The sequence below is a fragment of the Leucoraja erinacea genome, chromosome 7 (genome assembly GCF_028641065.1).
Source record: "Leucoraja erinacea ecotype New England chromosome 7, Leri_hhj_1, whole genome shotgun sequence".
Taxonomy (NCBI): Eukaryota; Metazoa; Chordata; class Chondrichthyes; order Rajiformes; family Rajidae; genus Leucoraja; species Leucoraja erinaceus.
In genome coordinates, this window is record NC_073383.1 from 3315534 (window position 1) to 3342135 (window position 26602).

Genomic DNA, 26602 nt, shown 5'->3' on the forward strand with positions numbered 1-26602 from the left:
TGAGTGGCTCAGTAGCACAGCGGTAGAGTTGCTGCCGCACTGTGCCAGAGACCCAGATTTGATCCCGACTACGGGTGCTGTCTGTGGAGTTCGTACGTTCTCCCTGTGACCATGTGGGTTTTCTTCGGGTGTGCCGATTTCCTCCCATTTTCTAAAGACCAACAGGTTTGTAGGTTAATTGGCTTTTGTAAAATTGCCCCTTAATGTGTAGAGAGTGGAAGAGAAAATGAGATAACATAGAACTAGTGTGAACGGGTGATCGATGGTCAGCATGGACTTGGAGGGCCAAAGGCCTGTTTCCATGCTGCATCTCTAAACTATGTGTGATAAGTTGACTACTGAAGGTGTAGCACTTGGCAGTGAAGTGTGTTTTGATGCACATTGCCCCAAGTGTGTAGGATGCTAAAGTGGGATAACTTTGAACTAGTGTACGGTGATCATTGGTCGGCATGGACTCTGTGGACTGAAGGTTTCCAAGTTGTATCTTTTTAAACTATCTCATATCCTTCTGTAACTGTCTAAGTGCTTCTTAAACATTAATTGTTTTAAAAAAAAGTATCATAAACACAGACTTGTTCAGTCTAAATGCTAAAATACACTAATTTGTGACCCACATCAAACACTGTTTAATAATAAAATCTATACGTGTACTAATAAAATGTGTTATCTGTGTACTAGTTCAAGAGCCGTAAAGAGGACCGTGAACGCAAAGGCTCTATCCCATTCCATCATCCAGGTAAAAAGAGACAACGGCGAATGGGAATGCCTTTTCTTCTACATGAGGATCATTTAGATGTATCACCGACTCGAAGCACATTCTCTTTTGGAAGCTTTTCTGGAACTGGGGACGAAAGACGTGGTTTGGATAGAGGAGGTTGGCAAGCTACGATACTAGGTTAGCCAAGTACAATAGCATAGAGTGCCCTCCATAATGTTTGGGACAAAGACCCATCATTTATTTATTTGCCTCTGTACTTCACAATTTGAAATTTGTAATAGGAAAAATCACATGTGGTTAAAGTACACATTGTCAGATTGTAATTAAGGCCATTTTTATACATTTTGGTTTCACCATGTAGAAATTACTGCAGTGTTTATACATGCATTCCAGTGCAGCATAATGTTTGGGACACACCAATGTCATGTAAATGAAAGTAATCATGTTTGGTATTTTGTTACATATCCTTTGCATGCAATGACTGCTTGAAGTCTGCGATTCATGGACATCACCAGTTGCTGGTGTCCTCTCTAGTGATGCTTTGCCACGCCTGTATTGCAGCCATCTTTAGCTCATGCTTGTTTTGGGGGCTAGTCCCCTTCAGTTTTCTCTTCAGCATATAAAAGGCATGCTCAATTGGGTTCCGATCGGATGATTAACTTTAGCAGTATGTTTGGGATCATTGTCTTGCTGTAGAATGAACAGGAGGCCAATGAGTTTTGAGGCATTTGTTTGAACTTGAGCAGAAAGGATGTGTCTATACACTTCAAAATTCATTATGCTACTGCCATCAGCAGTTGTGTCATCAATGAAGATAAGTGAGCCTGTACCTTCCTTCAGCAGCCATACATGCCCAGGCCATAACACCCCCACCACTGTGTTTCACAGATGTGGTGGGATGCGTTTGATCTTGGGCAGTTCCTTCTCCCCTCCATAGTTTGCTCTTGCCATCTCTCTTGATACGTTAATCTTCGTCTCATTTGTCCACAAGACCTTTTTCCAGAACTGTGGTTGCTGTTTTAAGTACTTCTTGGCAAACTGTAACCCGGCCATCCTATTTTTGCAGCTAAGCAGTGGTTTGCAGTGGTTTGTATCTTGCAGTGTAGCCTCTGTATTTTTGCTCATGAAGTCTTCTGCGAACACTGGGCATTGACAAATCCACTCCTGACCCCTGAAAAGTTTTTTTGTGATCTGTCGGACAGGTGTTTGGGGATTTTCCTTTATTATATATTCTGTCATCAGCTGTGGAGGTCTTCCTTGGCCTGTCAGTCCCTTTGTCCCGAGATGAGAAGAACTTTTTTCACACCGAGAGTGGTGAATCTCTGGAACTCTCTGCCACAGAGGGTAGTCGAGGCCAGTTCATTGGCTATATTTAAGAGGGAGTTAGATGTGGCCCTTGTGGCAAAGGGGATCATAGGGTATGGAGAGAAGGCAGGTACGGGATACTGAGTTGGATGATCAGCCATGATCATATTGAATGGCGGTGCAGTCTCGAAGGGCCGAATGGCCTACTCCTGCACCTAATTTCTATGTTTCTATGTTTGCGATTAGTAAGCTCACCAATGCTCTTTCTTTTTAATGATGTTCCAAACAGTAAATTTTGGTAAGCCTAAGGTTTGGCTAATGTCTCTACCAGTTTTATTCTTGTTTCTCAGTCTCTTCTTTGGCTTTCATTGGCACAACTTTGGTCCTCATTTTGATAAACAGCAATAAAAGGTTCCATGGGTCTGGAGGAAAGGACTGGAGGAAAAACATTACCTGCATTAAGGAGGCAATTAAACACACCTGATCAAATTATTAAAGCCTGTGTCTTAAACATCACGGTGTCCTGAAATGGGTGGAACTATGTACTGTATAAACACAGCTGTAATTTCTACGTGGTGAAACCAAAAATGTATTAAAATGGCCTTTAATAAAATCTGACAATGTTCACTTTAACCACATGTGATTATTTTTTTCTATTTACATATGTAGTACTGAGGCAAATAAATAAATGATGGGTCTTTGTCCCAAACATTATAGAGGGCACTGTATTTGTTTCACATAACTTCCCTAGTCTCATCCAACACAAGACCAATGTATATTTGAGCTGCACTTATCCATTTCATATATTTGCCGACTTCCTTGCTCTCTGTTTTTATATACTTTACGAGTTTCCTCTTCTGTTACCATCTTATCTTTCTCCATTATTTAATGCACTCCTGGTTTTTAAAATACACTATCCTCTGGCCTAACACTAATCTTTGCAGCATTTTATGTTTTTCAATTTAATGCCATCCTCTAACTTCCTCAGTCATAGATCCTCCGTGTGAAGTTACTTTCTCACCAGAATATACCTTTGTAGCAACTTATGAAATATATTTTTAAGATATCTGCCATTACTGATCTGCTATCTTACCATGTAACTTATTTTTCCATATTGTTTTGTCCCACTCTACCTTCGTACCTAAAGCTTAGGAGACTAGTTTCTGACCTTAGCTTCTCAGTCTTCAACTGATTTTGAAACTTGACCATGTTTTTATCACTTCCTGGGGGATGCCTTACTGTTGGACCATTCACTGATCCAATCTCATTAAGTAATACCAAATTTAAAAGAGCCCGTTCCTTGGTTGTTTCCTCAGCAAAATATCACTTTAAGAATGATAAATGTTGAATGCATTCTATGAACTCTCCCTCAAGGCCACCCGTGCCAATTTAATTTCTTCAGTCTTTATGCTAATTAAGATTGCCTACCCTTGCTGCATCTTACAAGCTCCTATTATATTTTGATTTATACTTTGTTCTACAGCAGAACCACTATTAGGTACTGCTACTACTATCTGTACCTTACTCTTACTTTATTTTTAACCTCGACTCAGACAGAACCTATATATGAAGCTTCAGAACCAATATCATTGTTGTGATCTGATTCTTTATGACCAGATCTACCCCATTTATTTTCTCCTGTCTGTCCTACCGAAATGTCAGATACCCTTTTATTTTATATTTATTTTATATTTATATTCCCCCCCCCCACCAGCCTGGTTCAGGAACCAAACACATGTCTAAAATTAATATTGGACCATACCCATTTATTTCTGTTTGTTATTAAATTGCTTAAATTGCAAACATTATTCATATTAGGGAGATATGATTTGTTTTGTTGTATTTTTGTTATAATTTGGATTTGAATCTTTCGATATGTTTCAATGAGGTCGGGTTAATATATAAATAATTTTAATTAATGCTCTTCTGAAAAAAAAATCTTTCACAGGAAAATTTACCCGACGAGGCAGTTCAGATGCTGCAACAGAAATGGAAAGCATGAGTGCTAAGCATTCTCATTCTCATCACACCTTGTTGAGTGACATGCCTGATCACTCTAACAGCCATGGAGATAATACAGTTAAAGACGGTAGGTGTATAGTAGGTAACTAAGTCTACTAAGGTAACTGTGTAACTAATTATCTACCTTTTTGATAGGGAATTGTGTTGTCGCACGGTCTATTGCAAAGTAAAATTTGAACAAAAATAAAAACATCTCCATATTTGGAAAATTTATAAATGTTATTTACTCCACATTTAATTTCTTTGGGCTTTTGCACCTCACCACCAATGCTCTCACCAAAATCATAGTTGCTCAGTTCTGCCTGTGTTGATAACTTTTGAAATGATTTGTACTTATTTTCTTAGGCTTTCAAACTTAAATCCATGAGTTTGAACTCAACTAAAATCGATTCTCATTATGCTTAGTTAATGCATATCAAGAAAATACTGATTTATTCATCATTAAGTGTTAGGTTTACTGTCTATTGTGAAAAGGTGCCTATATATGAAACTGAGCATGGGGATAAAATAAATGAACAGTAGATATGTTTTCATAGTGTTCTGAGAATCTGCCATGTGATTAGCCCAGATACCCATCTGAATTTGCTCCTTATATTTAAGTGACAAGTTGAAGTCAGTTGAGGAACCTTGTGAAGCAACCTACTTTATTTTCTTTGATCAGTATGGGTCATCTGTAGGATATAGTCTTATAAAGTCCCACCTTTGCATACCCCTTACTTTGGGAATAAAACAGTAGAATGAAAAAATGCTGCAGATGCTGGAAATCTAAAATGAAAACAGAAAATGCTGAAAATACTTAGGAGGCCAGGCTAGATTTGTGGGTAAAAAAAATAATTGACATTTCAGGTTGAAAACCTCTGTCAAAATAGGGATGGAGAGCAATGAAGTGTGTTAAGCTGCGGAGATGGTGGACAGAGTAAAACCAGGGGGACTGGGAATAATCTGTAAAAGTGATTATCTGGTCAATGAGGGAGAATACGGACAAAATAATGTAAACAATATGCTGTAGGAATTGTGAAATGCCGAGCAAGAAAATGGTGACGCTGCACTTGATCATCACTTCTACTGTGGGCAAAAAACAAAAGACAGAAAAACAACCAAGCTGCGCCAACATGAATGATTGGAGCAAGCGAAGAAGTTGTAGAATTCAGTACTGAATCCAGAGGTTGCAACGTGCACAGATAGAAGATGAGGTGTTCCTCAAGCTTGCATTGAACTTCTTAGTAACAGTGCAGGAGGCCACAGACTGATTGGTCAAAGTGAGAGGGGAATGGCCAGACTAAATCCAGTTTGGTTTGATTAATCGCAGCCTCAGTAGGTAAACTAAATTACCAGAGTAATTGTAGCATTAAATTGTAAAATTGACAAAATTGTAACTTGGAGCTCAGATAAATGTGAGGGAAATAAATGCGTGGTTGCTGCAAATTATTCCTGCAATTTGATAATCTTTAACTCAGAAGACTAATTTTCTCCCAATATTGCATATGATTGGGTCACAAAATCATGTAATTAGTGGCATATACCACCAGTACATCTAAGCCATTGTATTACATTTTAACTTTGCATTTGAAGTTAAAGTTATGGAAAAAAGCATCTTAATTAATTTTATATTTTGCAGTGAGATCACAGATTTCCACAATCACAGTAGCTACTTTCAACACAACGGTAGCCTCGTTCAATGTGGGATATTCTGATTTCTTCAGTGATCACATGCGAAAACTATATAATCAAGTGGCTATACCAGAATTACCCCATGAGCCACTGGCATGTGCCAACCTGCCCCGCAGTCTGACTGATTCCTGTATAAACTATACCTGCCTTGAGGAAACAGAAAACATGGAAGGAACTAACAATTTTATCAAGAAAAATGGGATGCTTGATATAGCGGTAAAGTTTTATGACAAAACTGGGCTGTTTGGTTTTAGAAGGTGTAAAATAAAGTCTGAGGAATTAAGATATAGGTTATTCATTATCTCAATCTTTTGGGAAAACAAAAAAATAATTTTAAAGCTGTTGTTGCTATTATCGATAGTCTACTCATAATTTTGAAATTATCTTCTTCAAATTCTTTCTAAATTCAAGCTGAAATAATAGAAGGTAACAACTTTGGTTTATTAAGGTTTAATTGTTGACTTGAAATTAACCGGAACAAATTGCAAATATATTCTAAATTTCATTCAAAATCAATGAACCAGTGATCATGATGTATTTAAGATAAGTTTAAGAATCCGTTTTAAAACATGTTGTCAAAAATTTTACAGAGAAGATATTACCTAGTCAAATATTGTTTTCTGTCTTGTACATACGTATTTCATAGTTTTTCAGTTTTTCAAATACGAGAAATTTCCAATTGCAATTGTTGTCACCAGTTTGCACACTTGTATTATAGTACATTGATCATCGAAATTTAAATGAGCTGAAAATTATTTTATAAGCAACTACATTGAAGTTAGTCATTAATTTTGTGATATACATCAATGAAATGTATGAAATATTAGCTGGTTGATTCGCACACGAAGACTGCTCAGAGATTGATTAATTAATCTTTGGATATTAAGAGGGGATCTTATAGAAACTTACAAAATTCTTAAGGGGTTGGACAGGCTAGATGCAGGAAGATTGTTCCTGATGTTAGGGAAGTCCAGGACAAGGGGTCACAGCTTAAGGTTAAAGGGGAAATCCTTTAAAACCGAGATGAGAAGAACTTTTTTCACACAGAGAGCGGTGAATCTCTGGAACTCTCTGCCACAGAGGGTAGTTGAGGCCAGTTCATTGGCTATATTTAAGAGGGAGTTAGATGTGGCCCTTGTGGCTAAGGGGATCAGGGGGTATGGAGAGAAGGCAGGTACGGGATACTGAGTTGGATGATCAGCCATGATCATATTGAATGGCGGTGCAGGCTCGAAGGGCCGAATGGCCTACTCCTGCACCTAATTTCTATGTTTCTATGTTTCTATATCAAGGAATGGTGCCAATTCAGGACAGTTGCTCTGAGGCAAGCAGTCAGCCATGATCACCTGAGCCAGCCAAAAGTCTACTTCTCCATCTATTTCTTATATTCTTCACTGATCATATTTCTATTTCCCGTTGTTCCACAGAGAAGGTGTATTGATATTCATATGTAGCAGCATTGTGTGTACCAATTTAATGAAAGAAATAGCTAAATTGTTGAGTCATTTTGTTATTTTACTACCGTACTGCAACAGTGCCCTGAGTGGCCATGCAGGAGACTCTAGAGATAGTTTGCACTAGCATTACCCTCTGAACAATGACAAGTTGGTGTCAGTATTTGCTAAGCCATTTGAGAAGCAACCTGTGACCTGGAGACAGTGGCACATTTGGTAGAGCTGCTACATTACAGAGTAACCTGGGTTTGATTCTGACTTTGACTGCTGTCTGTGTGTAGTTGCACGCTCTCCCTGTGGCCACGTGGGTTTCCTCCGGGTGATCCGGTTTTCTCCCATACCCCAAAGACGTGCGGGATTGTAGGTTAATTGACCTCCGCAATTTACCCCGAGAGTGACAGTGGGATAACATAGAGCTAGTGTGAATGGGTGATCAATGGAAGGCATGGACTTGGTGGGCTGAAATGCATGTTCCCATGCTGTACCTTTCCATTCAATTCAATCAAACAGCAGATTGTGGTGTCTTGAACAAAAAGTGAAGTGCTGGAGGAATTCGGCGGGTCAGGCAGCTTTTGTGGAGGGAATGGACATGGTATTTTGGATCGGGAATTGGGGGGAGAAAGCTGGAAAAGAGAGTTAGGGTGGGGCAGAGCTAAGCAAGTGAGGTGAATCTGAAGATAGACACGTGATTTTAGTAGAGAGTCTGGGTCAGAATATGGTTGAAGAGCAGGAGAGCAAAAGGAATCATGTGGGGTGCAGTGAAAGAGGTTATCACAGAACATGTGGGGGAGAGGAGGAGAATGTATTCAAGGTAGGCAGATTTGAGGATCTCAAACAAAAAATAAATCACTGGAAGAATTCAGCGGTTCAGGCAGCATCTGTGAGATAGATAATATTTCAGGTCGGGACCCTCCTTCAGACTGATTAGATTAGGGGGATCTCAGCTATATCATTCACTAATTTGGTGGGGCTGGGACAAAACCTGACAAGTAATAGTTGGATCCACCTATCACTTGCCAGGTTTTGTCCCACCCCATCTTTTTTCCAACTTTCTCTTCGCTATTCTAATCAGTCTGAACCAGGGTCCCAACCTATAAGATTATCTATCCATTCCATCCACAGATACTGCCTGACACGTGAGTACCTCCAGCACTTTGTATTTTGCTGTGATCTTTCAAAGTCCTTTTGAAATGCAATTTGCAGTTGTGGTTTTAGATTTGGCTGTGCTGTATCTAGTGTGCTCCTAGGAATACCTGGTACTCACAGTACCAGCTTTCAGGCAGAGCAACCGTTATGACCCAGTCTTCCTGGCATATTTTCAGATGGCATTTGTAGTGGAGACTGTGAGCCAAATGCGGGGAAGACGAGATTAATACATATGGGTTCCCACAGGTTGGTGTGGACCTAGTGGGCTGAATGTTTCTATGCCCTATGGCTATGTGGTCTCATTTAATGCACGATAACATTGAAACATGAGTTCACAATTTGTTTGTGTTTAATTTCCCTTACAATAACAGTTGTCAGTTTTCCCAGTTACTTGTGCTGTCCTTTTGTGAATCATGCATGATGGACATTGATCTGCTATTTCCTTATTTTCCCATTATTAATTCGGAAGACTTACTTTGTAACTCCTTTTACATGTTATAGAATATTTTAATCTTGGGGATCCTTCTTGCATTCTCTAATTTGCTTGGAGTACTGTGATCAAATTTGGTCACCCTGCTCCAGGAAGATGTCATTAGGCAGGAAAGAGTGCAGAGATTTACGGCCATATAGCTAGGTCTTGAGGAGCTAAGCTATGGGGAGAGGTTGGGCATACTAGGACTTTATTCCTCCGAGCAGAGGAGGCTGAGGGGTAATCCTTCAGAGGTGTATCAAATCATGAGGGGAATAGATAGGGTGAATGCATCGTGGCTATTACCCAGGGGATGGGAAATCAATGAAAAGAGGACATAAGATAAGAGGGGAAAAATTTAATAGGAACCTGAGGACAGTGTGTGTATAGAATGAGTTGCCAGAGGAAGTAGTTGAGGCAGAGAATATAACACCATTTAGAAGGCACTTGGACAGGTACATGTGTAGGAAAGGTGTGGAGAGATATGGGCCAAATGTGAGCAAATGGAACTAGCTTAAATGGGCACCTGGTCAGCAAGGATAAGTTGGGCCGATGCCTCTATTTGTGTGCTGTATGACTGACTCTTTTTTAAAATCTTATATTAATGGTATGATTCGTATCGACTTTGTCTTAGCCTTTCTTTGCTTTGGCTTAACATCCTGTCTAATATTCTGGTCTGCCTCATGACTTACTTAAATGATTTTTTCTTTAAGCTTGATAGTATCTTTGACCTCTTTTAACCATGGATAATGCATTCCCCCTTGGAATTTTTCTTTTCCATTGAAATGTGTCTCTCTCTGCCACTGCGCCTTGATTAACTAATCTCTAAACTTAATTTGCCAGTTCATTGTAGTTAGCTCTGCTTTTGTACTCTCATATAGTCACATCCAAATCTTGGACCCATTCTTCTCTTCTTCATACTGAATATAAAATTCAATAACATTATGATTATTAATTAATCAGTCATTAATTAATATTTTCTCATTGTACTATTATTGTCCAGCATAGCCATCTTAAGAAAGGAACAGGGAAAAGCCTCATAACCACAGATTTGTCACCCTAACATCAGTAATAGGGAAGATACTGTAAATACATCTTGAGGGAGAAGATTAATGAAAGGCCTGGGGTCAATCAGAAATTGCCACCATGGCTTTATCAAGAGCAGATTCTATCTGACTAATTTGATTGAAGTCAATGAAGAGTTACAACATGTATTGAAAGGCAGGGCAGCCAATGTAATTTACAGAGATCTTTGTAATAACTTAGTATGGTCCACATGAGAGACTTATTCAAAAGGTTTGGGTCCATTCGATCCAGGGCAGGTTGGCAAACTGAATCCAAAATTGGCTTGGTAATTGGGATCAGAGGGTGGTGGTAGAGGATTGCTTTTGCGATTGGATGCCTGTGTTTAACGGTTTCTCACAAGGATCGTAGCTGGGACCTTTGTGCTTGTAATATATGTAAGTGATTAGATGTCATTTGTGGAAGGTATGATCAGCAAGTTTGTGGATAATAAAGATTGGCAGAGTTGTTGATAGTATGGAAGGTAATCTTAGGCTGCAGAGAGATATCAATGTGTTGGTGAAATGTGCTGAAAAATGGCTGTTGTTTAATCCAAACAAATGTGAAGTGATACATTTTGGAAGTATTAATGAGGCCAGAACATACACCAAAAATGGAATGGCGTAAGAGAGCTTTAATAAACATGGATCTTGGTGTACTAATCTTGAGAACATTGAAGATGCCAACATAGATAGATAATGTGTTAGAAAGCACATAGGATACTTGCTTTCATTAGTGAGGGCATCAAATGCAGAGTTGGGATGTTATGCTCCAACTTTCTAAAACATTATCAGACTTTAGCTGGATTACTATGTGCGGTACTGGACAACATATGAAAATAAATATGTAATAGCAGAGGAGAAGGTGCAGAAGAGATTATAAGGATGTTGCCTGGGATGGAGCAGTTCAATTATGAGGAGAGACTGGAATAGCTAAATCTTATCTCCCTGGATCGAAGGAGGTTAAGAGGGGACTACAATAAATGTTTATCTATATCAGAGGTGGATAAAATAAGAGGGTACAGATTTAAAGGGGGAATAGATTTAGAGGAAATATGAGGGGGCCCACCTTTATCCAAGAACCTGGACTGAACTGCCTGAAACAAATGTTGAAGCTGGGTCACCAACAGCACTTAAGACATTTCTAGATGAGCACTTGAATTGCCTGGGAAATTGTATTGTATATCTTTTTGTCATTTCCTGAGTATTCACATACCCAGAGGAAACAAAAAAAACGTTGCTCAACCAGTTTCCATTCAGTGCGCATTAAAAATAAATAGAAATAAAAATACATATATCATGAACAAATTTAACACTCTACTAAACATTCAACAGGCGTTCCGATCGGCAGCGGCACGACAGTGGCTCTGCTGCAGTGTGTCCAGGTTGGTGGTTGGTGCGCGATACTTTGGCAGGGGGCAAAGTCCGTTTAGTCCGTTTAGCAGTCTTATAGCCTGCGGGAAGAAGCTGAGGAGCATCCTGCTGGTTTTGCAGCTAATGCTCCTGTACCTCTTCCCAGATGGCAGGACGGAGAATATGTGATGCGATGGGTGGTAGGGGTTTTTGATGATATAGATGGCTCTGCTGATACATCTCTTCCTGTATATGTCCAGCAGGAAAGGGAGTGGATCACCAATAATCCTGCTGGCGGTCTTCACAATCCTGTCTAGTTGGTGCCGTTCGTACGCCTTGCAGCTCCCGAACCAGGAAGTGATGCCATAGGTCAATGTGCTCTCGATTGTCCCACTATAAAAAGTCCGTAGGTGTGTAGTGGGGAGACCTGCTTTACATAGTCTTCGGAGAGGGTGTAGCCGCTGCTGGGCTCTCTTGACCAGTGCTGTGGTATTGGCCGTGAACGTCAGGTCATCTGACAGGTGTAGTCCTAGGAACTTCACGCTGCTGACCCTTTCCACATCAGCTCCATCGATGTGCAGAGGTGTATGGTGTTGTTTCCCCGCCCTCCTGAAATGAAGGTGGTGGAACAAATGCTGGGAGATTGTATTAGTGCTGACCTACTGGTCAGCGTAGATGTGGAGGGTGGAATGGCTTGTTTCCATGCTACACATGCCCCTTTCAGAATAATGAGAAGGCTATTCAGCCCCTCAACCAAGCTCTGCCACCTATTATAATTTGCAAGGTTGCCCACTGGTTGGGTTGAATGGCCTGCTTCCATGCTCTACGATTTTGTGACTGACCTGCATTCAATATTCATATTCCACAATATATCTTCCTGAAGTCTACAATGATTATCAGATCATCTTTATTTTTATTTGTGCTTTGAATTCATCTGTCCGATTGGAAATATTTTGTGAATTATTTAATTTCCTCTTTTATTAGTTTGTTGCCTTTTCTACATTAATATTTTTTTCTCCAGCTTGTTCTCTACTCCTGGATTTGCAGTATCAATCTTGCTAATTTGTTCCCTTGTCCCCCTTGTTTAGTTTAAAATGCTCTCTAGTTGTGCAGTATGCTGGAAAACTGGCTACAGTCTGCTTCTGGTGCCCAATAGCATAGCTCCCACTTCCTTTACTGCTGGTGACCCAGGATCTCGACCCCAATTCTATGACACCAGTCTTTGAGACACACTTTCACGACCATTTTGCACTTGGGTTGGATAATAATTCAGAGATATTGTCTCTGAGGTTCTATTTCATTTGGTGCCAAGATCCTCATACATAGTTTGTGAAACATTTTGCAAATGTACTTGGTATCATGGTACCACCATCCTTCCTACTGTAGGTTCCTCTCCAGTTGAGAACAGATATCTAACAATCTTTGATACCAGGCAACATATCCATTTAGTCTCTTGCTCTATGCTGCAGAAAACAGTGTAAATCCTCCTGGCTCTACTATCCAATTCTACCACTGTTCTTTTTTTCCTCCCTACTTGAATGCTAGTGTGGTTCATTCAGCTTGTTTAGATGTACTTTTGCCTTTTTGGTTTTTGCTTACCTTGTACCTGACTGTTGGTTGTATCAGAAGAGTATAGTTTATGGGGTATAAGCAATTCCTGGTAAAAAACCTTCCTGGTATCATTTATTCCTTACAACATTTGCAATTTGGTCTGAAACTCAATATCTTATTGTAAATGTGTTTGCCTTGGGTCACACTGCTATCCAAGGCATCATGGATGTTAGAAATGTGCCCATAAATGTGATCTTCAAATATAGCACTGCACTCAGCTCTGAGTCTGGGATCAGGATTTGAGAGAAAGCATCACTAGCATTTGTAAAACGACTCAATTTAGACTTTTTTTTTAACTGAATCTTAATATTAATTTCACTTCAAGGTGATTTTAAATAAATGTATTTAAATTTTTACCCTAAATGTTTTAATTTTTTTTTAAATATTTCTGTAATTGTCACAAATAGACCTTTGGCAACAGGAAGCTTTCATAAGACAATTCGGCCGCTTCAGGATCTGCTATTAGAGGCCCAGTTGCTGTTCTCTGGGAATATAACTTTGTAGGATAACTGCAGGAGTGAGGCCTTGAGTTTAATTCAGTCTATGTGTTAGGACTTCACATATGTAAAGTGTGACGATTTTTGGTATTGAATTTGTAAATGGATTTTTACATTATTTTTTAGGTCATTCTGAAAGCTTTGTTTGTGGTGCTTAACCATGATATCAGTTCCCGGATATGTGATGTTGGGCTAAACATTATAGATTGCTTGCTGCAATTGGAGGTAGTTCAATCGGTGGATAAGAATGACAAAACTGAAGAAAATAAGGAGAATAATATAGGTGACAAATGGCAGAAAGAAGCAGTTAACCATCGAGGAGCACAAGGGGGATCATCCAGTGCATTTTCAGCTGCACCAGAGGATGGAGATGGGAGTGCAGGCGCAAGCGGTGACCGAGGAGGTGGTGGAGGAGATGATGGAGACAAAAAGAGCCAAAGTCAAGAGGTTTGCTGTTATTTCCAATATTACAAAAGTTACAAATTTGTGAAATTTAGCATTTCATTATTAGACAAATCAGAAATGCGGTCCTTTTCATTAATAAGTTTGTGATTATTATTAAATGGAGTAATGATTTGTCATTGCAGTACAAGCCTACTGGTCTTGTGGTAAATAGGAGAAAGGTTAAGGTTTCAAGCTGCCTTAAAATAATGTCAAAAGAAAATCCTGTTTTGGAAAATATTTCTGTTTCATAATTTGTTGAAGCAGAATTAGGCCATTTTGCCCATCAAGTCAATCCGCCATTCAATCATGATCTATCTTCCCCTTCACCTGCCTTCTACCCACAACCCTTGACACCCTTACTAATCAAGAACCTATCAATCTCCTCCTTAAAAGTATCAATTGACCTCCACAGCCTTATGTGGCAATGAATTCCGCAGATTCACCACCCTCCGACTAAAGAAATTCCTCCTCGTCTCCTTTCTAAAGGTACGTCCTTTTATTCTGAGACTATGGGCTTTGGTCCTTGACTCTCCCACTAGTGGAATCATCCTCTCCACATCTACCTCCAGACCTTCCACTATTCGGTAAGTATCAATGAGGTTCCCCCTCTTCTTTCTAAACTCTAGCAGGTACAGGCCCAGTGACATCAAACTTCAATGTATGTTAACTCAATCACCTCTGGGATCCCTGTTTAGGGAGCTTTCTTTAAAGCAACTGTATTAAAAGGTCATTCATCAATTCACCAATACAGCTTCTAATTAAAATAACAAGAACAACTGTTATTTTAAATCTTAAGCCTGTTTCAGTTCCTGGGATAACATTGCAAAACCTGTTGGATTACTACAGTGTACAAATTGAAGCAGATTTTCTTTGTCCAATGGTTACTAACCACTTGCCTCTGGATCATGTTTATTTTTTGTTCTACCTGTTACATCCTTCCAGCTTCCAGTGTGGCATTGAGGAATGTGAGGAATATTTCAATGAAAATGGCTAGCTGAAGTCACAGCAAGACTTTTATATTTATCGAAGTCCGATCCCCAGGCTGACTGGATCTCAAACCTGTCATTGAAATTAGATTTGTCGAGTCATACAGCATTGAAACAGCCCTCCGGCCCAACTCATCTGTTCCATCCAAGATATCTGAGCAAGTCCCATTTGCCTGTGTTTTGCTTATATCCCCTTTCCTATCCATTGACTTTTATTTAATATTTTTTACACTGAAATTGAAAATTAATGTCAAAGACATTCAAAAATTTAAAGGGATGATATTATAGAACTTAAACAGAGACTCGCACATTTAAAAATAATTCAAGCTATTAGATAAAATATTTTGATTACCTTTCCCAGTCTCAAATATATTGCAGTCACTTTAATTGAGCTACTATGTTTTGGTCGGCAAATTTCTCAGCCTGGAAGCAATGAACTTTGCAGAAGCTCTGACTTTCTGTTCAGTCAACTAGCTCTGGACAAGGAGAGCTGGCAGAATGTTGGCTTGATGTCACTTAATCTATTTCAGTTAGAATTTCCAGCAAACAGATTTGAAACATCTATTATTATATTACTAAAACTTTCATCTTGTTTGTTTGTTTGTTTTTGTGTGAGTGAGTCCTGGAAACTCAGCCAAAACAGCACACGATAGCACTACAGTTTTTGGCCCACCTTACTCACCATTGTCCTGTGGTGTGCAATAGCCAAGTTTCGTTCAGATTGATGTTATATTTTACGTTATTGACATTTTAAACTTTACAAAAATCACTTTTCAAACCACTTTTCCACTTGCCCTGCCTGTCAGCGTGTTACAATGACATCACAATGGGATCCCGAATCTTATTTACATTAAAAAATTGCGATTGAACAAAAACTCTGTTTTAATCAAATTCTTCCATTTTCATTAACAGCTATGTTTAGGTTATTTTGAAGAAAAATCGCTATTTTCATTAAGAATCCAATTTTTTTTAAATCACGATTTTCATTGTGGGGGGGGGGGGGGGGAGTTGAGGATAGAGGGAGGAGGTCAGTGGGGGCGGTGTGGAGGGATGGGGGGGTTGAGATGGGGGGGGTCAGGGGGATAGAGGGAGAGGAGGGGTAACGAAGGGAGGGAGGGAAGTGACTGAGGGTAGGAGAAAGGAGTGTGAGGGAGTGGGGGAGGGGAGGAGGCGAGAGGAAATAAGAGGGAGGGTGAAGTGACTGGAGAAGGCAGCAGTGAGATCTACAGGATCAAATACCTAACCAAAACTTATTTGAATGTTCTTAGGAAATGTTTTAACCGTGTACAGTTTTGTTCAGAGACTGAGAGTATAATAGAGCTTTTACTATGTGAACTTTAGATTTTATTTACTCCACAGGCACTAATATTACACAAGGAAGTCTTCACAGTGTTCAGTTTTGTTGTAATTTTCTTCTATGAAGTACTAAATTGTATATATCTTTACCTAGGAAGAAGAAATGCCAGGGAGCATTCATAAGCTTACATTAACGATGCTGATCAAAATCGTCAAATCCTTGGGGTGTGCATATGGTTGTGGCGAGGGTCACCGTGGCCTATCAGGAGATCGTCTCCGTCATCAAGTAAGTGAATTCTGTTTGAATAAAAATATAAAATTATCAGAGACATTTATAAAGTAGGCAAGTCAGAGGGTGGAAATATCCAACACTAGAGGGCATTGATGAGAGGGAAAGGTTGATGGAGATGCATGGGACATGTATTTTTACACAGAGAGTAATGTGATGCTGAAATGCATTGCCTGGGGTGGTGGTGGAGGCAGATACCATAACGGTGTTTAAGAGGCATTAGATAGGCACACTGAAGAGCAAGGAATATGGATCATGTACAGACAGATGAGATTAGTTTAACTTGGCATCATGTTTACTACAAATATTGTGGGCCAAAGGGTCCATTCCTGTGCCATCCTGTTGTATGTTCCATGTTCTATGAATACCAGTAGCAAAAATTAAAATGCTGTTTGAGTTGCCATATTATGTCACATTCTATTTTTAGAGGCAAGGATGCATTTGCCATTGTTCAATTAACCTAATGATAAGGCAAAGTAGGGCTACTCTTTAGAATGATCCAAAATTATAATTGATTAAGTGCCTCTATGAAATGAGTAGAAGATGTTACAATAGGTCCTGCCATTCTCAAATCCACTGAACTAAATCCACTGAACTAAAGCAATATGGAAATAAATTAATTATTATGGAATTCCGATAGTAATCCACTCTGAATGTTATTAACATTTAAATAACTTAGTTTATCCTTGTTTATGCTGTACAAGTTTTCTGTAAATCTTTCGCGGCAGCATAATAGAGGCTACCATGAGATTTTTAATGCATCCATATTAGCTGTCAAAAATATTGTCTATTTTAAAATGTATTGTTTATTTTAGGCTCAGAACTGCCTTACAAGATTGTACAAACTTAGCAAAGTACAGTTTCGACAAACTCTGCGGGAGTATGTAAACAAGGATTCATTGAACAATGTAGTGGATTTTTTGCATGCTTTGCTTGGGTTTTGCATGGAACCAGTTACTGACAGTAAGTATTCTTTTCATCATATGTAGTTGTCACAGAGTATATATTCAATCTGAATTGAAAAGTGCTAACAATTAACAACAGCTCAGGCAGCAACAGTGCAGAAAAAGATAGTTAATGTTTCAGATTTTTAACCAGATTTTTCTACAGATGCTACCTGAACTGCTGAGTATTTATCTTTTTATTTTGGATTTCTACCAGCTGCAGTTTTTTCTTTGCCTTTCAGACATTCAATCAGGTTTGATTCTATGCAGTTATTTTCAAGGTAACTACTTGCCTCTATCTGGTTTTTAAATTGTAACAAAATCCACTATTCCTTTTGAATTTAGAATATTTCTGTTTTTCTTCGCTCTATTATCTTGAAATGATTAAAAGCAGGATTGTATGAAGATTCTGGATGACTTGTCCATCAGTTTGTTCCTATTTAATGAAGAAGTTCCCAGCCCTTTATTTTTTTGCTGTTAAGATCATTACAATGGTAATCTGTTAATGAATCAAACTGCTGCATATTTAACATTTGGGAACATGAGAGGAAAACATGAGGAAAAAATACCTGTAAATCAGAGTTATTTATACATGTAAATTTTGAGTTACCATTCTACCTGTTGTCGAGTGGATAAAGTACCTGACCTTCCCAAGTGACTTAAAATTATGATGATGTTCCCTGAAATGATGATGTTCCCTAAAACACAACATCAAACAGGAAAGATCTAAAACCTTAATACTAAAAATATCTCAAGAATGTTTTGATGGTGATCGACGATGGTAGGCTGTTGGATGTTGTCTTCATTGATTTTAGTAAGGCATTTGATAAAGTCCCCCATGTTAGGCTGATTTAACAGATTAAGATACACGGGATTCACAGTGACTTGGTCGTGTAGATTCAGAACTGGCTTACTGATGGATAACAGAGCTTGTGATGGATAGGACAATATTCAGGCTGAAGGTCTGTGACAGAGGAGTTCCGCAGGGATCTGTGCTGGGACCTCTGTTGTTTGTAATATATATAAATTAGTTGGATGTAAATGTAGATTGGTTGGTTAGCAAATTTGTGGATGACACCAAGATTGCTGGGATCGCAGAATGTGAAGAAGGTTGTCAAAGTATATAGCAGGATATCGATCAGCTACAGAAATCGTGGAGAAATAGCAGCTGGGGATTAATCTGAGCAAGTGTGAGGTGGTGTGCTTTGGGAGGTCGAATGTAAGGAGAAAAGATATAATTAATGGCACGACCTTTAACAGCATTGATGTACAGAGAGATCGAGAAGTCCACATCAAATACTCCCTGAAAGTGGCAACACAAGTGGTAAAGAAGTCAGGGTTACACAAAAAAGCTGGAGAAACTCAGCGGGTGCAGCAGCATCTAAGGAGCGAAGGAAATAGGCAACGTTTCGGGCCGAAACCCTTCTTCAGACTGGTAAAGACTTCTTCTGGTAAAGAAGTCATATGTTCTGCTTGTTTTCATTGGTCAAGGTATACAGTGTAAGAATCAGGGAGTTATAATGCAACTTTATAGGACTAGGCTGAATGTGGAGTACAGCATGCAGTTCAGGTCATCCCATAACAGGAAGAATGCGGGGGCTCTGGAAAAGGTGCAAAGGAGGTTTACCGGAAGCAGGCAACGTTAGAGGGTATAGGCTACAAGGAGAGGTTGGAGAGACTCTGATTCTTTTCTCTGAAACACCGAAGGTTCAGGGTAAACCTGAAAGAAGTATGTAAAATGATGAGAGGCATACATAGGGTAGAAAATGAGAACCTTTTGCCGAAGGTGGTGGGTGCCTGGAACATGCTACCAGGGGTGATGGTGGAGACAAATATAATAGTGGCTTTAAGCTTTTAGGTGCATGGATATGCAGGGATGGAGGGATGTGGGTCGTATGCAGAGCAATAAGAGTCGTTTATTTTACAACATGTTCGGCACAGACATTGTGGGCCGAAGGACCTGTTCCTGTGCTGTACTGTTGTATGTTCTCTCATAATCTAGATCGCATGGGTTCCAGGGAGTGCTAGCTAACTAGCAATGACTTCAACGTTGAAAACCGATGGTGATGGTAGAAGGTTGTTTTTTTGGACTAGAGGCCTGTGACTAGTGCTGTGCCTCAGGAATTGGTGCTGTGCTCATTGTTGATAGCAAGATTATAGAAACATAGAAATTAGGCAGGAGTAGGCCATTCGGCCCTTCGAGCCTGCACCGCCATTCAATATGATCATGCTGATCATCCAACTCAGTATCCCGAGCCTTCTCTTCATTACCCCTGATCCCCTTAGCCACAAGGGCCACATCTAACTCCCTCTTAAAATAGCCAATGAAGTGGCCTCAAAAATAGAGTTCCAGAGATTCATCTCTCCATATTATGGATAAGAATGTACAGAGAATTATTAGTAAGTCCACAGAAAACAACAAAATAGGTGCTATCATCTATCTTATATACATAAAACGCTAATCTTGTGCTCTTCTGGTTTGCGCAGTTTTTCTATTTGTGCAAAAAACGGTACGTGATAGCGCTACGATTTTTCATTGGCTCACTCACCGTTCTCCTGCGCTGCGAGTTCACCAAGTTTTGTTCCGATCGGTAGTATGTTGTAAAAGTTAGCGAGGATTAAAAATCGTAAAAACGCGGTGTGCACAAATCGATCTCCTCTCCTGCGAGTCAGCGCCGCGCGGATTGGTCGCTTCTCCTGTCACTTCCTGGGACGGTCCACCTCTTCCTGCGCCATCGCGTCTTTACTGGAGCTGAAGATGGCCGGCAGAAGTCTCCAACCAGACACAATTTTTGGAGGGACCGGAAGCAGCCTGGCACAAAGTTGGTGATGTCGTCAAATGGAAAGCGGAGAGTCTGATCCCGGCGGAGGAGAGCGACCAGCGCCCACTGTAAGTCCCAAATCCCAACATCCCACAGCTCCAGCCCCTTCCCTTCTGGTCCCCGTCGCTGGCTCCTGCCCCAATCCCCAGCGATACCCCCCCTGTCCCACATGGCTCTTCCCCCGTCTTTTCTCTGAGCTCTCCCCCCCGCCCACACGCCAGCACGGCTGTAACTGCTTGTGCTTCCAGGCAGAGCCGAGGGTCCGCGCCAACGGCTGATGCTCCTCCGGGGCACGTAAGAAGGGAGAGCAGCGGCAACCTCGAGATCCTGGGGAGGGAGAGTGGGGGAGGAGAGGGGATAGAGGGAGAGGTGGGGGAGAGGAATTATGGAGGGAGGGAGGAAGTGACTGAAGGTAGAGGAAAGGAGAGGTGAGGGAGGGATTGGGGGGGAGGGTAGGAGGAGAGGGAAAAGAAGAGGGAGGAGGTGAGGAGGGAGAGTGGGGGAGGAGGGAGGAGGGGGAATAGAGGTTGAGAAGGGGGAAAGGAGGTAGGGAGTGGGGAATAGAGGGAGAGGAGGGCAGTGGTGGAGGTGAGGGATAGGGGAGGTGAGGAGTGGGAGAGATGGGGATAGAGAGAGATAGGAGGGGGAGAGGAATCATGGAGGGCGGGGGTGACTAGGGGTAGGGGAATGGAAAGGGAGAGGTGAGGGAGGGCTTTGGGGAGGAGAGCAGGAGAGGGGAAAGAAGAGTGAGGGTGAAGAGGAGTGGGAGAGAGTGCTAGGGATGAGGGGAAATGAACTGCGCCTGTGTAGTTGGGGGCTATGTGTGAGTGGTGGAATATTGCATTGGGGGACCAAGCCTCCTGTATGACAGGGAGCCAACGGGTCCCACTTAGTCTAGTATATAAATGAACATGGTTATCAAGAATTACAACAGGATCATGATCAGCTGGGCAACTGCACTGAGGAATACCAAATGAAGTTTAATTCAGCTAAAGGTGAGGTGATGCGTTTTGGAAAGTCAAACCTGGAGTGTTATAAGACAAAGCTACCTCAGTTTACAAGTACACAGTTCCCTGAAAGTGGCATCACAGAAAGATAGGGTGGTTAAGACGTTTGGCATGCTGCCTTCATCCATCAAGGTATTGCGTAGAAAAGTGGGGATGTTATGTTTTGTAAGCATCTGCAGTTCCTTGTTTCTGGATGTTATGTTACAGTTCTATAAGACTTTGTTGAGGCCTCATTTGAAGTTTTGTGTTCAGTTTTTGTCACCTTGGCATTGGAAAGATGCCATTAAGTTAGAAAGAATGCAGAGAAAATTTCAGAGAATGTTAGCAGGACTAAAGGGCCTGAGTTATTGGGAGAGATTGGGGCACGGTAGGCTGAGGGATAATCTTATGGAGATGTAGAGAATAATGAGTGAAGTGGAAAGATTAAAAGAACAATCTTTTTCCCCAGAGTAGGTGAATCAAGAACGAGAAGGCATTGGTTTAAGTTGAAATGAGCATGATGTCAGATGAAATAGTGGAGAGGATATATTAACAAATTTTAAAAGACACTAGACTAAGTGGGGCTCGTTGAGTCCCAGTCCACACAGGAGGCCAAGTTGGACGCTGGTCGTTCTCCTCCGACAGGATCAGATTCTTCGCTTTCCGTTTGTCTACATTGCCCGCGCCGGGCCAGGCCCTTCCGTCCCTCCGAAAATTGTGTCCGGTTGAAAACTTCCGCCGACCATCCTCAGCTCCAGTAAAGACGCGATGGCGCAGGAAGGGGTAGACCATCTCGCGGAGTGACAGGAGAAAAGACCAATCCACGCGGAACAGACTGGCAGAAGAGATCGATCTGCGCACGCGCAATTTTTAAGATTTCTAAACCTCGCTAACTTTTACAGTAGACCACCGATTGGAACGAAACTTGGTGCACTCGCATCACAGGAAAACGGTAAATAAGCTGGCGAACAATCATAGCGCTATCGCGTACCGTCTTTTCGCAAATAGAAAAACCGTGCAAACCGGAAGAGCACAAGATCAGAGTTTTAGTTCTCTATAGATTTGGACACATAATCGAATATGGGCATAATGCTTACTTTGGGACTAATTGAAATGGTTGGTCGGCATAAACGGGTTTGGCTGAATGACCTGTTTCTATGTTGTATGATTCTATAATTCTTTCCACCAAGTCAATTTTGCACCCATTAGCTTGCTCACTCTGATCCCATGTGATCTAAAATTACAGATCAGTTTGCAATGCAGATTGTGCGGAAAGACCTGCTAAAATCCATGTAGACAACATCCATCACCCTGCCTCGTCAATTCTCTTGCTCATCTCTTCAAAACACCTAATTAAATTCACGAGACACTATTTCCATGCAAAAGTCATGTTGAGGATCCCTAATCCCTCAGAACCCCCTCCAGTATCTTTCACACCACTGACATTAGGCTCACTGGTGCTTTTGCACATCATTAACCATTCTCCGTTCTTCTGGTACCTCACCTGTGGCTAAGAAGAGCCCCAGCAATTTCCCTCCTTGCTCCGCACAACCTCCTCAGATGCACTTGGTCCAATATGTATATCAACACCACCAGCTTCTCCTCTTTTCTAATATTAGTATGTTTCATGCCATTGTGGCGGCACCTGGTCGTAGATCACAGGCAGAGCGAACCCTCGGCCCTGGAGGAAGGAGTTGGGTGTCTCGGTGTGGGAGGCACAGGTCACGGGGTTGATCCTTGGGGGTATTTAAGGTCGGGCAAGGTCCGTGCCCGTTTGAGGAGTAGGAGCAGCATTGTAATAATACTAAATACGTTTCGTTCACGCAACTTTGTGTTCTGAGTTATTCTTGGTTGGCCGCCTGCCAGTCACCGTACTGGTGACCACGACGTCCAGGAGTGTCATTCTGGAAACAAATTCTGAAAAAAAGAAAATGCACCTCGCTCAACCTGCCGCTGCTGCCTACGAGGCCGAACTCAACGCGGTCGCCCTGAAGCTGCCTCCATTCTGGACCTCGCAGCCACAGGTATGGTTCCGACAGGCTGAGTCACAGTTCCACATCCGCGGCGTAACGGTCGACGACACCCGTTACCAATACGTGGTGATCGCACTCGACCAGAAAATGGCCGGTCGGGTCGTGCTTTACCAGGATAATACGCAGGCAGTGGGAAAGTATGCAGGCCTCAAGGAGCTGCTGCTCCGGATCTTGGAGCTGTGCCGCATGGAGCGAGTGGCACGGGTGCTCAACATGGGCAGGCTCGGCGACCGGAAGCCCTCGGCCCTCATGAGCGAGTTGTTCACACTCATGGGTGACCACCGGCCCTGCCATCTATTCGAGTTTACCTTCTTGCAGCAGTTCCCGCGCGACATCCGCCGTCAGTTCTCGGGGGAGAGCTTTGAAGATCCTCTGAGGCTAGTGGCGCGCGCAGACGAACTGTGGCTGGCCAAACCAGCAGGAAGTGGGTGTGCTGGAGGTCTTGGACCGGATCGACACAGCGCCCTGGAAGGCACAGGGGCCTTGGACCACGCCCACCAGAGGCTCCGCGGAGCCGCAGACCAGGCAGGCCTCGCAGGAGCAAGGAAAAAGGATGTGGTGCTTTTACCACCAACGCTGTGGTTCTGCGGCCCGCCAATGTCGCCAGCCATGTTCGATTCCGATGCCAGTGCCGGCCACCGATAATCACCATGGTGGCCAGCAGGATCCATCGCCTATATGCCTGGGACCAGCGCTCGGGGCTCAGGTTCTTGGTGGACACCGGGGCGGAGGTCAGCATTTTGCCCCCTTCGGGAGGGCACACGTGTGCTGGTAAGCGGGTCCCCCCACCCCTTAACCGCTGCAAACGGCAGTTCAATCTGCATTTATGGCATCCGCACTATTCTGATCATCTTTGGCTCGTGCCACTTCACCAGGCCATTCATTATTGCAGACGTGGCCCAGCCACTGCTGGACGCAGATTTCTTGCGGGCGCAATCGCTTCTGGTGTAAGTGAGAGGGCAACGCCTCGTCCACGCTTCGACATTGAAGGAGATCTCCTTGCACCCTACTGCGTCCACCAATCCACAATCCAGTGGACAATGCATATGCTCAGATGCTGGCCGAGTTTCCGGAGATTATCATCCCGCAGTTCGACTCGGCCAGCCCGAGACATGGTGTCAGGCACCATATTCTCACATCGGGTCCACCACTCCAAGCCCTCACTCGCAGGCTTGCCCCCGACAAGCACCTGATAGCGAAGGCAGAGTTTATAAAAATGGAGGCCATGGACATTGTCCGACGCTCTAACAGCCCATGGCCTCCCCGCTACTCATGGTGCAGAAGGGCTCGAGGGGCTGGAGGCCTCGTGGTGACTACCGTCGCCTTAACGAGGCCACAACCGCCAATCGTTACCCCATTCCCCATATCCAGGATTTCTCAGCCTATCTGGCCGGGGCTAAGCTATTTTCTAAAATTGACAGTCCGGGGATATAATCAGATTCCCATGCGACCGGAGAATGTCGCGAACGCAGCTATCATCACCCCGTTCAGCTTTTCGAGTTCCTGCGGTTGCCCTTTGGCTTTAAGAACGCAGCGCAGGCCTTCCAACGCCTGATGGAGACCGTGGAGCATGGGCTCGATTTCATGTTTATTTATTAGATGACATCCTCGTGGCAAATCGCTCGTGGCAGGAGCACTGCGCCCACTTACGTTTATTTAGTGAACACGGCTTGGTGATTAACCCTGGCAAATACCAGTTCGACCTCTGGGCCATCGACTTTCTGGGCCACCGGGTGACGCGGCACAGAGCAGTGGGTGCCACAATGAGGGGCCTCCAGGAGTTCGTGGGCATGGTAACACCTGATACCACCGGTTCATGCCGGCGGCGGCTAAAATTATGCAGCCACTATTCCAGTTGAGCGACCGGAAATACGACCCAAAAGTAATCGCATCTCCGACAGATGGTAAGTGATTGGAAAATAAAGTTTCCTCTGACTCCCTCCACCTCCCCCACATAAAACAAATCAGAGAACATTAAAACAAACTTTTAAAACACACTAAAAAAGACAAAAGACAGGCGAGGCTGCCAATTGTACGCTGTCCCTGGACACCCGTTCTAATCAACAATTTGGTTATCTCTGCCTTAAAAATAAAGTTGGACTCCACAGCCCTCTGTGGCAATGAGTTCCGCGGATTAACTACCCTACTAACTACTGGAGAAGTTCCTCTATGTTTGCCTTTCATTATTCTGTAAGTTTCAGAGGTCCCCCTTCAACCTTCTAAATTTCAGCTAGTAGAGGTCCACTGCTGTCAAATGCTCATCATATGCTAACCCACAAATTCTTGAAATTATTCTTGTAAACCTCCTCTGGACCCTCTCCAGAGCCAGCACATCCTTTCTCAGATATGGGGCCCACATTTGCTTGCAGTAGTCTAAATGCAGCCTGACCAGCACCTTATAGAGCCTCAGCATTACATCTCCGTTTTTGTATTCCCGTCCTCTTGATATAAATGCTAGCATTGAAGTTGCCTTCCTTACTACCGATTCGACTTGCAAATTAACTTTATGGGAGTTTCTGCACTGTCAAGTTCCTTTGCACCTCCGATTTCTGGATTCTCTCTCCATTTAGAAAATAATCTACTCCTTTATTCTTATTACCAAAATGCATGACTCCGCACTTTGCTATGCCAAATTTCATCTGCCACTTCTCTGCCCACTCTCCCACACCATCCTGACCACACACTCATTTCACCCCTGCCATCGGGAAGAAGGTACAGGAGCTGTAGGGAAGGAGGAACAGCTTCTTCCCGACAGCCATCAGGATATTAAATGCTACAACCTCAAATAAGCTCTGGACTATTATCCTACACTATTATTTTTTTTATTGTGTGTATATTTATATGTGTGTATATATGTACATATGTACATGGATATATATATATATATGTACATGGATATATATATATATATTTATATATATATATATATATATACGTATGTATTTGTGGGTATGTATATACATACTGAACTTTTTTGTCTCTCGTTTATCATATTGTTTACAGTGTACTATGTTTACATATTCTGTTGTGCTGTAGCAAGTAAGAATTTCATTGTTCTATCTGGGACGCATGACAATAAAACACTCTTAATCTGTCCAAGTCCTTCTGTAGAGTCCTTGCTTCCTCTGCATTGACTGCTCCTCCACCTATCTTAGGATCATCTGCAAACTTGGCCACAAAGCTTTCAATCCCCTTATACAACGTGAAGAGAAGCGGCCCCAGCACTGACCCTTGCGAAACTCCACCATTCACTGGCAGCTAACCTGAAAAAGCACCTTTTATTGCAACTCTTTGCCTTCTGCTATCCATGCTAGTATCTTCCCTTTAATACCATTGGCTCTCATCTTCCCTAGCAGCCTGACGTGCAGTATCTTATCGAACGCCTTCTGAAAATATAGGTAAACAACATCGTCTACGTATACAGTATCTCCTTCTTAAGAGTACTGTGTCCCTTATGCCAGACGCCCCTTTACCTGCCAACAGACTGTCCCAATT

At 42.1% G+C, this 26602-nt stretch overlaps 1 protein-coding gene across 1 annotated transcript in view; it reads left to right on the top strand.

Moving 5' to 3' along the window:
- Positions 1-26602, top strand: part of LOC129698575 (protein unc-80 homolog) — a 319625-nt gene that overhangs the window by 74158 nt on the left and 218865 nt on the right. Inside the window, exons 10-16 of the mRNA XM_055637663.1 lie at positions 679-895; positions 3972-4112; positions 5664-5932; positions 13434-13754; positions 16188-16319; positions 17138-17285; positions 17509-17547. Of these exons, the coding sequence (XP_055493638.1) occupies positions 679-895; positions 3972-4112; positions 5664-5932; positions 13434-13754; positions 16188-16319; positions 17138-17285; positions 17509-17547 (1267 nt within the window). The remainder of the gene's footprint in view (positions 1-678; positions 896-3971; positions 4113-5663; positions 5933-13433; positions 13755-16187; positions 16320-17137; positions 17286-17508; positions 17548-26602) is intronic.